The following is an 18,032-nucleotide window of genomic DNA, read 5'->3' as shown; positions in this document are numbered from 1 at the left end:
GGGACAGAGTTAATTGTCTTCCTAGTGGCTGGCACAGTGCTGTGTTTTGAATTTAGGATGAGAACAGCGTCAGTAACACACATATTCCAGTTGTTGCTAAGCAGTGTTTAAATCAAGTCAAGGACTTTTCAGGTTCTTTTATCACCCTGCCAGGGAGTAGGCTGGAGGGCACAAGAAGCTGGGAGGAGATATAGCCAGAACAGCCAATCCAAACTGGCCAAAGGGATATTCCACACCATACAGAGTCACGCTTTGCATACAAACTGGGGAGAAAGCTGGGCTGGGGTGGCTGCTCAGGAACTGGCTGGGCATCAGTTGCTGAGTGGTGAGCAATTGTACTGTGCAGCACTCACTTTGAATACCGTAATTCTTTTTTCATTATGATTATTATTTTTTTTTCTGTCCCATTAAACTGTCCTTATCTCAACCCACAAATTTTATCCTTTTTTCCTCTCAATTCTTGCCTTCATCCTATTGGTGGTTGGGGAGGCAGTGTGGTGTTTAACTGCCTGCAGATTTAAACCCCATCAATCCTTTCTGGAGCCCAAAATGGGGCACAAAGGGTTGAGATAACCATACATCTGACCAGAGCATGCTATAAAAGTTATTTACAAGCATTCATTTTATTAGTCTCTAGTCACAATGTTGATTTATTTGCACTCAGAGTCCATGGAAATGTAAAATCATAGAATGTTTTGGAATGTAGGGGACCTTTAAAGATCATCTAGTCCAAAACCCCACAACGAGCAGGGACATTATCAACTAGAACAGGTTGCTCAGAGCATCATCCAACCTCACCTTGAATGTTTCCAGGGATGGTGCATCCACCACCTCCTTGGGCAACCTGTTCCAGCGTAGCACCACTCTCATCATAAAAAACTGCTTCTTTATATCTAACATAGAATGAACCTTTTTCAGATTAAAAAACCACCACCCCCGTCCTATCACAACAGGCCTTGATAAAAAGGTCATCTTTCTTTCACAGCTGCTGTACATGTTCTCAAAGCTGAATTATGTAACATCTTACTTGTGATATATGTTCCCTGCCGTGCTGTTTATCACCTCTGGAGGCTGGATTAAGGGCATTATTTTGTTGTATTTTGTAACACTGCATTAGGATAGGTAAAACTGAGGATCGTTAGACTAACCTGGAGTTTGTACTCAGCATTGCCACCACCTCTGTATTCTAGGAACCATCTGTTGTAAACTATTATTAATTACACCTTTTTTCTTTACTTCAAGGAGAGCCAATTTATGGGGGAGGTACCTTCTTCCATCTTCCCCTTCTCCAGGCTAATTAAAACAGTGCTTGAGAATGCTGAATATACTCAGGATGTTCAAACCAGCATGTTCCTATTGCTAGGGCTCCTGAACATGTTTCAGGTTTTGTTTATGGTTAAACAACTGTTTAAAAATACCACCCACAGATCTGTGCTGAGGCTGGATAGTGATGAGTGGCAGGGTGTGTGGGACAGAATAGACAAGTGCCTAGGACAGTGGTCACCACCAACGTTTTGAAATTACATCTCTGAACAAGTGCAGAAACTGGTAAAATATTTGGAAAAAGTATTCTGTCATCCTGGCAGTTCCAGAAAGCCACAAATCACATGCTTGGGCCTGACTCAGGCCTACTGAGCCCTGTTCAACATTACTCAGTACCCTCAAGGGGCAGAGGAGGTCTCTGGATCTGATGGCAAAATGACAGGCTCTGCAGCTATCCCAACCCTGGAACCAGCACTGCAGCTGAACCAAAATCCAATGAATCAGTCTTCTCAGTACACAAAAAGAAATACTGCAAGTAAAAGTGAGGTCATTCAGTAAGGGATGAAAGAGCATATTCTAAGAGGGAGCAGGAGGAAAAAGTGGACAAGGCAGACTACTCCAAAGCAGGGCCATCACAAGAACAGAAGGAGGAAGAAAGGCTGACACTGATAAGGGAGAAGAAAGAGCAAAAACTCACAAATGAGGTGCCAACCACTGAATCTCTTTCCCCGACTGAACTTTGAGATGTGTGAAAACATTTCAGTTGCTGTCTAGTGTCTAGGTAAGCCCATTGTCACCTTGCTGCTCCTATGTTGGGAAAATGGGAGCAGGAGCCCAGAATTAGAGGGTAAGGAAGCAAAATAGCTGGGATTCCTTTCTAGGCAATGAAGCAGTGACAAAGTGGTTGGAAAAGGGGTACAAGTCCTCAGGTTCTGAAGGCCACTTCTGTCAGATGTAAAAGAAATAATATCTTTTCTTGAAGGGAAATCTATGTCACCTAGGCAAGTGGAACACCATGGAGAAAGGTATCCAGTACCTGAGGAAATTAGCCGTGCTGGAGGTGGATGAATAGGCTGGCCAGCTCCAGCAATATGAAGAAAATCTCTCTTCCTTCAACATCTCAGCTGTGGAAAAACTGGTCCAGCAGCACAGAGATCCAATTCCCCACCTGTATGGACCAATATCTCAAGTATTAGGAGTAAGCTTTCCTCTGCTGAAAAGAGAGGACACAATGAGTACACACCCCCCTGTGGTTTGACCTGAGTGACCACAGAGAGGAGATGAGGAACTAAGCTGGAAAATCTGCCTCAGTCCTAGAGGCACAAACATGTGAGTTGCAAGGAAAAACGATCACAAATGGGGTTCTTACAGGAAAATTGCTGGTCCAGTTTCCTGTGGGCAGTTCCCCAGAGCAAAAGGATTGATCATGCTCTTGATTGAAGGGACTTCTGATTCCTATTTACAAGAAGTGAGTAGTCAAAGCTATTAGTAGGACTACAACGGCCTTGCCCACAGAAAGATGGATGAAAGAGACAACTGGACTTTACTAGACTGTGTGGATCCAATGGTCAGGCTCATCAGACCCAGAGTGGTAAAAGGCTCTAGTAGACACCCATGTACAGTTGTAATACTGTCAATTCCCATCTGTATTTCTGGAGTGACAGAGGGATCCCAACAACTAACTGCATTGGGGGGTCAAAGTAAGCCTGACTAGGAATGAGTGGCAAAAGCACTCCACTGTGACTGGGGTGAGGGGAATGAGTAAGCAGTGCGTACAGCAAATCCTGTACAAGTGAGACCAATGCAAATTTGAAGACTCAATGCATTGAAAATACCACTTCCTCCTTCACTTCCTAAAGAAATCAGTGTCCTTTAATTTTTGAAGCTGTTTCTCTAGTGTCCAGTTTTTTCCAAAGTTATCCTGAGAGGTAGGACTGGTAATTAAATGTAACCAGTAACAGGATAATCATATTCCTCTGATTAAGTCTTCAGCTGCATATGCTATCTGACCTTTTGGGGATAAATATTTATGTGAGTGCTTAGCACCAAGCAAATATCCTCTTGGAGGAACTAAACTGAGCACTCAGCAGCTGGACTATCCAATTGGTTTGGAACAGGACTTGAAAAAGGAAAAGTAATAAAAAAACCTTAGTAGAAATGATTTGAGAAACATAACACCCATCATTCTATTCATCTTCCTAATTATTTCCTCCTTATCAAAATAAAGCAAATTGACATTTAACACCTACTAAAGGTTTATCTGAGGACACTAAGAATGTGTTTTTAATGTAAATAATTACAGCTGCTTGAGACCACTATATTCCTCAGATCCTTGGACAGCTTTCAGGTAGCTTATCACTTACAATTCTAATTTATCATAATTTCACCTAATTATTGGGCTTTCTGGCTAGATGCAAAGAGAAAAATATTATTTCTATTTTATTTGAAATTTTTTAATAGGAAAGTTGCCAAAAATTCTTTAATTTAGAGATCATCTCCTGACTACATCTTTTGTACAGTTCTTATAGCATTCTGTTTGCTTACATAGAAATATTAGATCTTTACACTAACCTATCCAAGAAGTGTTGAAAACAAGTGAACTGAGACAGTTTGCTGTAACTCACAGAAATTACTATTGCTACATAGAACACAGACTTAAATTCTCAGATCTATAATAGGAACTGAACGAGAAACACTAAAGAAACCCTAGCATACATTTGGAAATGTCACTATTTGATTGAGATAAGTTTTAATCAATTTGCACAAAGATTTCTTTTGGAACTAAAAAGCGTACTCAGAAAATGTTTATACTAGTTTCCTCTGCTGATGTGAATTAGACTTGGGCTGCAATTAGCATCTGTTAAAATATACAATACACTAAGGATGGAATTACAGATGTGGTTGAAACTATCCCTGTAGGTGTGGCATTTTAAGTAGCATTTCCATAGTCACACTATTTTGATATGACTGGTCACTTTAACATCACACAGTATTATTTCATTTTCCTTCAAGGCATGTATTAGAGCTGAGTTCTCAGTATATAAAACTGAGTAAACACTGCTCATATTACTCCCTACATTGAGCCACCTCTGCAAGTCTATGTTAGACCTAAAATTTGAACGCAAATTCTTTATACTGGGGGATTAAATATTTGTGCACAAACAACATATTTTCCCATAGTAATATGAAAAATCCATCTATATTTAGGCAAATTAACTGTGAGCAAGAAATTCTAGAAAAAGATGTCCATATATCATTCATTTAATGCTTGAAAATAATACTGATTATAAAGTACTGATGTGCCATTAATCATTTTAATAGCACTGAAGACATGTTACTTGAATCATTTCCTTTGATGAAGCTTTGTTTTGTGGGTCACTCCAACCTCTACAAGAACTCTAGGTTGTTTCCTCTAGTCAAATTCCATTTGTTATTTTCATCCAGTACACACTATCAAAGCGAGAATTTATTCACTACTTCTCAGCTCAGAAGTCTCTGTAATGAAAGCAATTCTTTTGAAAAGTGTCTAAAGTGCATTTCCTTACTCTGCAAGTTTCTTTTCTCCAGAGATATTGAAAATTAGCTTTACTAGTGGCATAAAACTGAGCTAACTCAGTAACCACTTGAAAGAAAGAGAAAAAAGTTTACCATTACCCTCAGTGGAAGAGGTTTCTCTGAAAAACTGAAGACAATCCTACAACGTTATAATTAGCACAGCTTTGCCATCAGCCAGGGTAAACATAAAAATTCTTGTACCTTGCATTCTGAGTTTAAGAAACAATGCACTTCATTTCCTTTCAGGTAAAAAGCTCGTCAGAGTAGTCCCTCCTGAAAACAATAATTCTGGAGGGCTCTTAATGCCAAATTTTCAAAATAATTTACCAACTAGATGCAGCCAAATGTGTAAAAAAGGCCGAATTATCACATCACCAGAGATACCCAAGAAAATTTATTATCCTCACACTGAAACCTGTTACAGCGCTAAACAGTTGTCCTGAAAGTCAAGGCAGACACTCAGATGCTTTTATTAGTACATTAGCACTGTTGTATGCAAGTATACAGCACCACCCTTGAGATCAAAAATTTGCAAGCACATTGCTGTTTCACAGAAACAGACACTTCAAGATTATTTCCTTTATTTCATAAATACATTAAAAGAGAAAAGAAAGTCAAGGACATTAAAGGAATTGCTTTCACTATGTGGTATTCAGTTTCATCTTACTTCACTACTGTCATTTTCTCTGTAAAGAAAATACATTCAGGGTCTTCTAAATTTTGGTTCAAATTAAGCAAAGCCCTTTGATCAAATACTGGGGGTTCCCCACCTTGGTAGTTTTATAAAAAGCAGAAAAGCCATTTTCAGATACGAAACGAGAACCACGATGCCTTACTTCCACAAGCTTTTGCATTGGGCAAGATGTCTTTAATCTGCTTGATTCTGCACTGAAGCAGAGCTACAAGCCTTCACACTCACACCTGCTCAGAGACAAAAGGACAAAGCCAAGAGTTCAACAAGTATCTTAAAGCGATTTAATTTGTACCTAGCTTCAACTGCCAGCACATCCCTTCAATAGAATAAAGACTTTGGAACAAAATCACAAGAATTGTAGTCATTCGACAAAAGTACAAAGGAACTGGAGTAATTTCTTCTAATCCTTTTGTTAGTACACTTTATAGGCTAGAACAGCTCAGAAGTAAATGTCTTTAGCTTATCCTTTGAACAGCATGAAACTGCTTACAGCAAGGTTCAAGTAATTTACTCATTAATTTGACATGAAGCTTCTCTCTGGGCTTGGGCTTCAAGGTTTCCATAGACAGATATAACAAATACATTTGCATTAACCTTGTGTGTTCTGTACTGGAAAACGGCTTATCAAGAAATTCATGTGTTAGAGTGAGGTGTCTGCCTCAGTGACCACGCAGCTTTACAACAGCCAGCTTTCTACTGCATCAATTCCAGTCCACCATAACACCTCTGCTAATGGTCTGGAATTACAGAGAGGGTGAAAAGCTGGCTAGACTGGAGCTTCATCTGAGAGAGAATAATTTTATGTATGATGTAAAGCCAGTATGCACTCCATCCTCACCAGAGAGGTTGTCTGGATTCTAGAAGCAGTCTATTAGGAAAAGTCTTTACCCAATGTAACTTGGAATGACACACACAGCTTTGTTCTCATGAGAACCAGCTCTTTTAAAAATGGTTTAAGGACACGTTTTGACAGAGAAGTCTTTCCAAAGTAAGATTTTGATGTCACTAAGTTCTGAATATCTATATTACAAAACAAAAAATTTAAAAAAAAAGGCAGCAGATTTTATTTCTATTTATGCAAGTAATACTACATTTTCTATTACCAGATTATGAACGCTTCAGTCAAAAACAAGCCACGTCAGTGTCACAAATAAACTTCTGGCACACAATATTTCATGTGTTGTGCAGTTATGAGGAGAGGTACCTGTCTAGTACTGAACATGCTTTTTATTGCTGTTTTTCCTCTTTATAGTAAAATTCTTCATAGGAATTAAACAACAGAATCTAAAGCTGTATAACCAAGCTTTCTCAAACGTAATTAAAAATTGGACAAAATTAAAAGATAACCTCACCGTCACTATGTCCTAAAAACACTTAAAATCTATTGTATAGCAATTGATGGCTGTTGTAAATACCAGATCCACAGAATATGGATAATGCTGTGATACGGATACAATTAGCAAAAATTAATACTTAACTATAGCTATTGTTTAATGAATATTATAAGCATCTACCTATATATGTGACAAGACACAGATATTTTTGAGTACAGTAGAAATGGTGTTGAAAACCTAAGCCACTATTTAAACAATGTACTTACCTACAGGAGTCTTAGGCAAGCTCTAACTTGAATCACTACTAGTAAGTAAAAAGATTATTACATAAAGATGTAATAATCACAGATTAAATTCTGTAATTTCTAGCTGAAATAAAATGAGACTAGTGCTATAGTTACATTATTGGCCACATTTCAGAGGACATCTGAGGTGGTCTGTGGTCATGTGCAGCCCATACTATGTATTAAGAAACCAAGGAGACCTATTATAGTCCAAGCTTCCAGAGAGGCCTAATATTTTCAAGGTGAACAAACAATTCTACACACATTTTATGACTACTTACTCATACATAACACTGGTGTTAGAGATTACATTGAAGAAAAACATACATAAATACGTCCCACGGAGTGGAGTTATATCAGATGCCCAAACAAATATGTATGGTATACACAGACACATTAGGAAAGGCCTTAACAACACATTTAGCAGAGAATTGTGCTTTATTTGCTAAGATCTAGCAAATATTGGTTTTATTCTGTAGCAGCTGTTCTCCATCATTAAATATGTTTTCTATGTTTGCAGCTACACACAGCATCACACATTATTTATCAGTATGAACTATCTTACTGTCATGCAGTTTAAGATTACAGTGTCTATACTAGAAAAGACAGGGTGGGTTACAAAATGGAGTTATAACATTAGACAGCAGGGCTCAAAACTAAAAGGCAATAATGATCCATTTATATTACATGATTCTGTAATTCTCTTCAAATAATTCTCTTCATAATTCTGATTCTCTTCAAATTTAAAGAGATAAAAGTCACTGTGGCAACATGAAATTTGGTAGGACAACTCAGGAGTGACCAGATTTTACACGACCACGTATTCACCTCTTTTTTTGGGTTTTTTGAGCCGTGCAAGTTGAAGGGTCATGAACACACAGGGTATCAAAACAGACAGGTTAGACTCAGTGGCAACATGAAACATTTGGGATCAAGTGAATAAAAGACAGAATCACATACCCATTTTTCCACATCAACTAGCTGTAGAAAGAAAAAGCAAGAAATCAGTAAATCTCTTTCCTTAAATATAGCATATCAAAGTCTATTTTGAAGTTAACATTTCATATTTTCAGAAGTGTATCCAGTATGAAAGAAAATGTATTCCATTCTATAGCTTCTAGTAATGACGATATTCTCCTGGCATCTTCTCTTTAAAATGTCAATACCTCACTTTCTGTCTTTATTTTGTGGAAAGCACTTCAAATTCTAGAAGTCAAAATGCCCATCTAAAATCAGATAACAGGCAGCAAAGGAAGACTGATGCTGAGTTACTTCCACACTGCATTCAGTACCAACCAGTCAAAAACGCAGGACACAGGACCCTACAAATCGTATCCCCATTTCCTCTTGAGTAAAGCTCTGCCATTAATGAACATCATTCACTTGGAAAGGTTTCATTGCTGCTATTCGTGGTTTGCCATTTTAAAGAATACCATCAGTATTAAAGTTAAAATTTAGGGGTACCTGTTAAACCCTGACCCTGCAACCTACAGTATATGAGAATATCTAGCATAAGAACAGAGAACAGCACATAAAAATGTCATCTATTTCTTCTATGGGCAAAGTGAGAATAACTCCAAAAGCTTATGGTTTTATATTAATAAAACTGTTTCAGGACTCAATAAGGAAACAGATTTTAAATTACTCTCTCTAAATAGTCTTTGGACTATCTTATAGTCTCAGGAAGGATTGAGAATTTCTACCAGAACACATTTCAGCAACTAGAACAGTAAGTATGCTGCTACCTATTAAACTTAGTCGGCACTGAGAGCAGTATTTCTAAAGTAGATTGGCCACTGGACTTTGCACAGAAAACACTGCAGAATATCATGCCTTCAGTGGTTTTACTGCAGGCACATAACTGACCTTTTGTTAGCAGATGCCACATAAAAGTTTAATAATTTAAGATAGCTTAGTGTAAAGCAGGAGCAATTTTCAAAACCAGTAATATCAGGATGTCAACTTGCTTGTGAAATTACTGTAATAAAAGGCAATGTATTTAGTTGTCATCTGTTAAAATAGCTCCATTCAAAGTAAACTTTCTCATTTTCAATACACATTTCAATTAAAGAGCAGCTTTATGTTTTTGTTCTAGTGCTGCTAGTACACAAAATTGTGATTTGCCCCATTTATTTTTTTAAGCAATCTTTACTGTGACTTTTTTTTATCAATCACAGCTGCAGAAATGCCTCCTCAAAAACAGCTAAATGTTTTAAAATAGATACAGGGTAAGAAATTATGTGATAAGATGTTGGCAAGATATAAAGTAAGCAAAGATTTAAATTTAAATGCAATTACACTGTCCTTAAAAAAAAGAGTAAAAAATAGCCAAGTTAGATTTATGTACAAGTATTTCTTTTATTGCCTTGCCTTTCATAGACCTTTTGCTTTGTTAAAATTGTAAACAGCACTACAAGCAATTTGCCTGTGTGACAATGCTAGAAAGAGGTGATGCATGCTTTATTGCCTTGCCCTGAGAAGAAATTGCTATCCCAAAGTATAAGTGAACAAGACAGCCTAAACTGTTATCAGAGAACCCACACAAAGCTCAACAGCCATTATCAGTTTCACAATTAATTGCCTTATAATTGCTGAACTGTCCATTTACTTTATTTTAATGGACATCAGTTAGCTGTGGAATGTTTTCCAAGTATTTATCCACTGCACGCACTAATTCTGCATTGGTATATCCATGTTTAAATAGAATGTCCCTCAGGACAGCCACTTGAATGATGCATGTACGCTTGTCAAACCATACAGCTTGACTCTTACAGGGGAAAGACTATGAATTTATCCAAAGATATCTCATTCTGAAAGTGTGGTGCAGGGCACAGCACAATAAGATCTTCCAGTCATAATTACAGCTGTATTTTATAGTCCTTCTGCAGTGAGCTTTGTCAGAGCCCTCCCAGGTCCTGCTGTACTCTCTCCTGTGTTTCATCTGTGGAGAGTTCTTCAAGTGACTCAAGTCACAAGAAAACATTTCTTCCTTATAGACCACTTCGTCCCAAGGTCTAAAACTTGTTTGTGCAACATGTGGAGATAAAATTTTGTCTGCTTTAGGAACCTATTCTGGAAGACTTATGATCTGAACATTTAGCATCCCATTTGGGGGAGGAAAAAGGCAGAAGCATGATAGAATATTATTTTTACTCATGTGGAAATTTCTAGGAACGCAGATTAGGTAAAGATAAAAACAAATAAGACTACTCATATCCAAGAGTAATTGTCCTAATGCAGACAAAATAAATGTAAAGCTCACATAAACAGAAAAGAAACAAATACTTCAGTCTAGCGCATGTATCTAAGATCTAAGCTATGATTCAGAAAACAGGCAAGAAAACGCTTCACAGCACATCTAAATACAGCTTCTGTTTCACACTGACACCTCCATCTTTTGTCTGTGTTCAAGACTAGAAGTCAAAGGAACCCTTTTCCCATGGATTTCCCAGTACTCATCCAAACTCAGGAAACACTAAAATTGAAAGTTTCTGTTGGTATGGTCATTGCACTATTCATTAATCCAACAGGAGACTTGAAAAAAAATTTAAAAACCTAACGAAACAAAACAAACAAAAAATCCACATACACACCAGAAACTGAACAAACAAACAGAGAAAAACCACAAACAAGCAAATTCTAACATTGTCTTCTATCAGACCACATTTTGTTACCTCTCTTTTTTGAAGTGCCTAATGTTCCTTGGACTTGAAATTACCTCTTTTTACCATAAATTACTCAACTCAGGTTTTGCTGAGTTGTTCACCTGTAAGGAGGTGTAGACCTTTCAACTGGTCTAGGAAAGTTTAAAGTTAAAGAAGGGTTGGGGACATGGTAGGCAGGGACTGGCAGTCACTTCTTGAGCTCCCTTCTCACTGTGGCATCTCACAGTAACTGCTTCATTTCAACCATACATTACATTAAACACGGTCCAAAAGAACAGTACAATTATTTCTTTCATAAAGCACAGAAATTTTTGCCTTGTCACAAAAAATAATTCCAGATCACTCGAATTCAGTAACTTTTCTTCATCCAGTTAATTTTCTCTCCTGACCACTAAGCCCTTTTTTTTTTTTGAAAAATAAAATGTTTAGGTAGGTATATACTGATTTTTCTCTTTTCCTTTACCCAAAGAGTATCTGGATTTACAACATTTCCTCCAGCAGAGGATGCAGGATACATATTAAACCATATATACCTCAAAGGCAGTGTGCTACTTAGAAATATTCTTCCCTCATGTCCCCGGGTACTCAAAGATTTTCTGAGAAAAATGGAAAAAAGAACATGACCCTGTCTAACACTGGATATCAAAATTTAGTGAGTACACTGCCATATGACACTTCTGAGTACAGGAATTACTATCTTCCTATGAGAACATCAGAGTTAGCAGAAGACTGAACCATATAATATCTCTGGAATTTATTTAGTGTGGACTACTTATACTACAGTAATAATTTTACAGAAAGCTACTAATTTGAACTCAAAAGAATTATTTCATTGCCTACTGCTAGCAGGTAACCATCAACATAACTTCATGAGTAAAAATTATGACACTTGAAACTAGAGAGTAGTGGATAATAAAATGGTACAGCACCCATATATCTGGGTGTCTAAAATATACTAGTAGTGCTATAAAAATAAACCCAAGGATTCCAAGTTTTGTTCTAAGAATCAAGCAAAAGATCAAAGACAGCATTCAGAATGACAAAATAATCTCCCTTCTTGAACTAGAAGAGAGCACAATACTAAAGAGTCTTAATACTTCCCTTGAAATTTCATGTAGCTCCAGCAAGAACTCTCAATGAAGAAAATACAGCCACAACCTAAAAATTTACTGCTGTGCTAATCCAGAAACTTCAGAGTGATCTGCACTTGGTCACTTCTCTTCAGGGGCACATCAGAGCTCCAACCTTTACAGTCAAGGTTTCATTTTAAATGCATTTAATCCAAACTGGAAAGCTAGTTTTTTCATTCTTTTTTTTCCAAGCACTACAGATACCCACAACTACACTAACCAGACACAAAAGCTAGTTAAAAGTGCAGGAATGTTATTCTTCTGCCCCTGCTTACTCTTGCCATAGGGCGACATGAACCAACTGAAGAGAAATAAAGAGGGATCTTGTCGACACTATGAGGAGTCATACACAAACTCATTTTTTAAATTTGACAAAAAGAAAGCTCACAGAACATGTGCTGAATATCCACTAATATAGAGGCATTAATTACGAGTGCAAAAGCTACGAAGTAAGCTACTTTAAGCTATGAAAACAACCTCCCATTCCTAATTCTGGCTTCTGTACTCTGTTTTCTTTCATCTTCTTGAGCAGCACACCAAAACACTAAGGAATTTTATTTCATAAAATAGGAGAATCTCAGCTGACTCTGGCTAATCACATTCTCTGCAACTATTTATGAGAGCTGCCATGATACCTATAATATATTGCCACGATCCACAGATGGGATTGTGATTGAAATCTCAATGAAGAAATGTATAACATCCACTAGGAAATGTTATATGTTCCCTTGCACTTAAACTCATTTTTCTGAACCAAACTCTTATTTTAATTTTTTTTTTTCTTAATTTCTCTGTTGTGGAAACTGAGAACATATAGCAAAATTACGTCTAAAACTTAAACAAAGATAAACAAGGTGAGAATAAGTAGAACTGAACTAGATTCCAAATTGAGTTGTATTCTTTACTTCTATTACAGCACTTGATTAGATTCATAGCCACCTTAACTTCCTGAAATTAATACTTAACAAGCTAATTGATGAGATGCCTTCTCTTGCAGCCTAGGACTGTCTTCCAGTGTAGACTTTTGTCTTCAAGACCCTTCAAGAGCTGTGCTTTCATGTCTATTTGGTTTAAGGCCTTCTCTGCGTGCAACTTAGATCAGACAAAGTTACTGAGTAGAAACAAAGTAACTACTCTTCCCCCAGCATCCTTTTTTACTGTCCATCACCCCAGAAAGACAACTTTGAGCACATCAGCACTCCAAGGGTCAGGGTAAGGCCAGAAAAAGACTTTCTGCTATCTACCTACAAAATAAGAAACTTGTCTAGGATAATAAAAATGTTTACTTTCATGCCATACATCCTCATCCCAAACACAGTGCACACACTAAAGAAGAGCCTATGTGCCAGGCCAGAAGTATTTGCGTGTCACAATTCTGTGATTTGAAATAGATAACGATTTTATTCCTGTCCTTGCCTGACCCTGAGGATCAGCAGAGCAGAAAAACACTGCGCCTGCCATTCTTGATCTTTTCCAGTACTTGCAGTTGATCAAAGCACAATTGATCAAAGCCAAGCCGTATTCTTTTTGTGCCTCATTTGAAATGGCCTGCTAACAATCACTTCTCATGCTAGATGAGGTACACTGAGGGGAAAAATTACAGTACATATTTCTCTGTAAAAGCTCCATGCTTTTTTTTCCCCACTGTTTTACTTCCTGTTCCTATGTGCAGTACTGCATCTCTAAAATAGCTGTGAGTAGTCAGTATTCTAAGTAGAATAAGACTCTAAACTATCTCATCTTTTCATAAAGTTTTCCACCGGTAGCAAATGCGTACATGCATCTATATGATACAAAAACCCACACTGCATTAAACACTGAGATCCTCTTCCTCTCCTTTCTGTCACTTTCTCTTTTTACAGTAAGTAGCACTTACGTCATGTAAACTCAAAAGTTTGGGATGGCAGACCTTGCAGTAAGTACAAGCTAACATTGTTGGACATAGCAACTCTGTCCCTTTTTATGACACACCACCATCTGATAAAGACTAATCCAAAGACTTTCTTAAGACAATTACTGCATTTTGTTATTTCAGCCATTTATGACTGGTACATGTAGACAACCCTTAGACTAATGAAAAACTCAAAGTTTAGAAATAAGAAGGCATAACTTTGCCTATTTGCTCAAAAGTTTGATTAAGAAAACGTTCTGGTCAGTACTAGGAAACTAAAATAGCTATGGTTTGTTATATCAAGGAACCTCTGGTTCATTTCTGACTCTTCCTTCCTACATGTGGGGGTTCTTCTGGCAACCCTGAAAACATTTTCAGCCTGTCATATTCACAGCTGCTGTTAGCTTTCAAATAGGTTATTAACTAGACTACTGTAGTGAATCAGAGAGCTTAAATTGTCAAGAGTGCATTTAACTGCCTATCTTCATACTTTTTTTTAAGGAAGTACCTTGGTAACTTGGCTTATTCATTAACATACAGAACACTTATTAAAAGAAATGGGAGGTGTTACCTCTTTCCACTGGCATAAGAGATGAAATTACTTTCACCCTCCTCCCATGCTGAGAAAATGACAAAGCTGCCAGCTCTCTGTGTTATCTTGCTGCTTACTAATACCAAGTAATTAATGAATTCAGAGTTCCACAGTTGGAGAGAGGTGATTTGAATATTCAAAAGTCCACCAGCTACAGTTGCATTCCTATCCCAAAATGGCTCCATTTTCTCTTAGAAGCACAGGAAAGCTTTTCAGGTCTGTGAGAAAACACACATACTCCCTATCCTTTAAACACAGAAGGATAATTATACATAGAAGACACTTGTATGTGATGATTCCTTCACACAGCCCTTCAGATCAGAGGATAAGGGCTTCACATAATCCCCAGCAAAGACTCTCCCACACATGAAATTAGACAGCAGTGTGCTGGTCAGTGGCACAGAAAACAGATTTTAATAAAACTAGGCACCAGGAGGAGTGATTAATCAGCCATGACTGGATGATTAGATGGGAGTTAATAAGCTCATGATGCAATTTAGCTAGAATGTCGCCTAACTGATGGGTATCTTGAAGACAGAATTTTCCTGAAAAATGAAGTTGTCAACTATTGGAGTAGAGGTAATGAAATTAAATTTTTTCATATTACAGAAACACTTCAGCTTTGAATTCACACACATGTGCAACCAAATGCTTTCATTCTCCTAATAAGGTCTGACATAGATTTATGAGTGCACAAGGCTGAAAATCTCCCAGCCTTAATTACAATGCTTTACCACAATTATACTGAGACTTTTAAATAAAAGATATTTGTTTGGTGGCTATTTTCTCATGTTGTCCATGAGTTATTTCTATATCCATTTCAGTGCTTCTCTAACTTAATTGGATTGCAAGGGTGGGAGGAGGGAAAGGGAGGGCAAGAAAAAGATTGTAATGTTTGGAAGAAAATACAGACACTCTAGAATGTTATTAAGGAAGGAAAGAAAAGACTGATATTAGTGTCAGTTAGCAAGCAGTATACTAGTTAATCAGTTCTGCTCCCAAGTTAAGATATCCTGTTAGTAACAGGAATAAAACAGAAATGTATAGAAACCATCAGTCAAGATGTGCAAAAATATGCAGCAGATCCAAAAATAACAGCATAAATAAAGGGAAAAAAGCGATCAAAAAAAAATTAACAAAAAAAACCCAACTTAATAACGATGATAAAGAAACTGTTTTTAATTGTTAATCAGTGCAAAAATCAGTGTCATGTTTACATTAGAAAGCTAATTAACTCAACAGTAGTCTATTTATTTGGTTACACCAAGCTGCAGCACAAATGAAACTTTTATCTAAGCACTTCCTCACAGATTGAAGTCTTCACTTAGACAGGAGTGAAGGTTATGTGATTGCATCTATCCCTTTAATAACCACTTTCACAATCCCATTTTCAAGAAGCTTTTTCCAAATTCTAGCTACAGTACAGTTCTCTCAAATTTGGCTCTCTGAATATGACTTCTTTATTGGTCCAGTCTTGATCTCAGTTTGAAATGATCCAATAAGCCAAAAGAAAAACAAAAACTGATGGAAATGAAAAATCCACCAAGAATTAGGAAGCAAAAGAAGGGAAATTTCCCTTTATGAAATACAGTTAGACTACAAAAAGGAGATGGTTGTAAACCAAAATTTCCTAACTGCTTTAAATACAAGCAGAGTAAGCATGTAAGAAAGAATTTAGAAAATGTTTCCTACTCTATTATATTTAAACCAACAGCTGTATTTGTAGCCTTAGAATCCTCAAGAGATTTCCATGCCATGTTACGTGAAAGCCCCTAAACACTATTCTATCCTATTCACAAAAGGTTACAAAAAGTGGCCTTGGCAAAAGACATTGTGAATAAGATACTAAGGTGAAAAAAAGAGGAAGAGTAAGATGAGAGAAAAATGTTTTAGCATGCAACAAAATAATTTTTGTACTTCAGTGATAAACTATATCAAGCAGAAGTGATAAATTTTAACCATGAAGATCCAAAATCAGTTTATTTCATTATTCTCTTGCTCAAGCTTTTAGATCCTTGTGTTAAGGAATTATTTTTCTTTATTTTTTTACATCAAACCAATAAAATCTTGACGTCATCTACGAAAATGTTTAGAATCTCACTGGGAAAAGTTGGAAAAGTTACTGGAATTTTAGAAGAAATCTCAATAGAAAGCTTATTGCATGTGTGATTTCTTCTCTCAGCCCATGCAATGGCATACATGAGTTGAGAAAGGACTCATCAAACTGGGTAGGGTCAGACATCTGGGCTACAAAAAGGCTGTGCAGTCTCAAAACTCAGTAAGTCTGTGTTTTTCCATGCAAAGGTCTCAGTTCCCTAAAAAAGTCTTATTTTGCAACATCTTTGAATACTCAGAGAGTCACAAGAAGCACCAGAGTCTCATATTGCTTGCAGTAATACCAAGAAAGCATACAGAAAGAGAACTGTGGTCTTCTCAGCAGAGGCAAATTCTGGCTGCCTAATATGTTCCTCTGAAGATCTCCAAACCCACCAAGCCATTTCTTTAGGACAAAGGTTTTGTATTTCCCTAAGTAATGTACAAAAAAAAAATAGTGACATATGGCTGAGGAAAGAGAATAAGAAACACCACCTGAAATTTCTTGGAACAGCCAAAGGATTTAATCAGTTACTGACATTATTAAAATTTGGGCAAATGCACAAGTTCTTTTGAAGAAGCCAAGCTACACCCTTGAATCACTTATATTCTAACAAACAAACACCACCTGGAAATGGAATTTTACAGGAAGAACAAAATGCACGACTACTCAGACAACTAAAATAGTTTGTTGTCAGATGACCTACATATACACTAGACTATGTCAATTTACCACATTAAATAATCACCACTAAGAAAAAACAGGATTTCCAAATCTGTCGCTTTCCTCCTATTTGAGTACCATTATCTTCTGACTCATCCCAATACTTTTAAAATAGAAACATCTTTCCAAAAAAGTGAGTATTCTGCATATTTGTCAACAGACTGTCAGCTATCAAAGGTTGCTTCAGGAGTGGAAGCTGCATGTACCACCATAATTACAAGCACATTGCACTCCACCTGCAGTATCTGCAGAAAAAAGCATTAACTACAAACATCATATACAACAATACAGGACTCCCCAAACTGAAGAAGATGACAACAGCTAACATAATTAGAACACAGATTTACTAGCAGAAGCCTGAATACCCTTTGTTCTTGTCAAGTTTCTTTTCTTTGCTCTGCTTACTTAGAAGTACATTATTTACATAAAGAAAAATAAGGCTTGAGCTTTCACCCCTATCACATAAAAATGGAAATCAATGCTTCATCTATTTGTACACAGAGGGAAAGACTAGTATTTAAAAGACTAAAGGGCAACTAACTGCCAAACTAGCAAATGCTAAAAAGACTGTAGCCTAGGCAGAAAGGGGAGACTGCAGCGGAAAGAGAGGACAACCTTCAGAGCTCAGCAACTATCATGTTTGTCAAAAAATATTTATAGATCAAGATCAAAAACCTAACAATGTGGGGATAATACCTCCCCTTCTCACTAACCATGTTGACAGTACTGTACAACACAGGTTTCAATTTTCACTTGAAAAATGAAGGACAGGTGCATACAAAGAGATCAAGAAGAGTCATAGAGAG

At 37.0% G+C, this 18,032-nt stretch overlaps 1 protein-coding gene across 2 annotated transcripts in view; it reads right to left on the bottom strand.

Annotated features, from left to right (window-relative positions):
* RYR2 (ryanodine receptor 2) overlaps positions 1 to 18,032 on the bottom strand; it is a 376,644-nt gene that overhangs the window by 237,451 nt on the left and 121,161 nt on the right. The window contains exon 4 of one of the 2 annotated variants that reach the window (XM_066178844.1): positions 8,091 to 8,111. The exons of the other annotated variant lie outside the window; for it this stretch is intronic. Within the exon in view, the coding sequence (XP_066034941.1) occupies positions 8,091 to 8,111 (21 nt within the window). The remainder of the gene's footprint in view (positions 1 to 8,090; positions 8,112 to 18,032) is intronic. 2 annotated transcript variants of the gene reach the window in all.

This window comes from Chamaea fasciata, unplaced genomic scaffold (genome assembly GCF_029207755.1).
Source record: "Chamaea fasciata isolate MVZ Bird 193981 ecotype frontalis unplaced genomic scaffold, bChaFas1.0.hap1 SCAF_3, whole genome shotgun sequence".
NCBI lineage: Eukaryota > Metazoa > Chordata > Aves > Passeriformes > Sylviidae > Chamaea > Chamaea fasciata.
The sequence above is the reverse complement of the archived record's forward strand: the minus strand, read 5'-3'. Positions and strand labels throughout refer to the sequence as shown.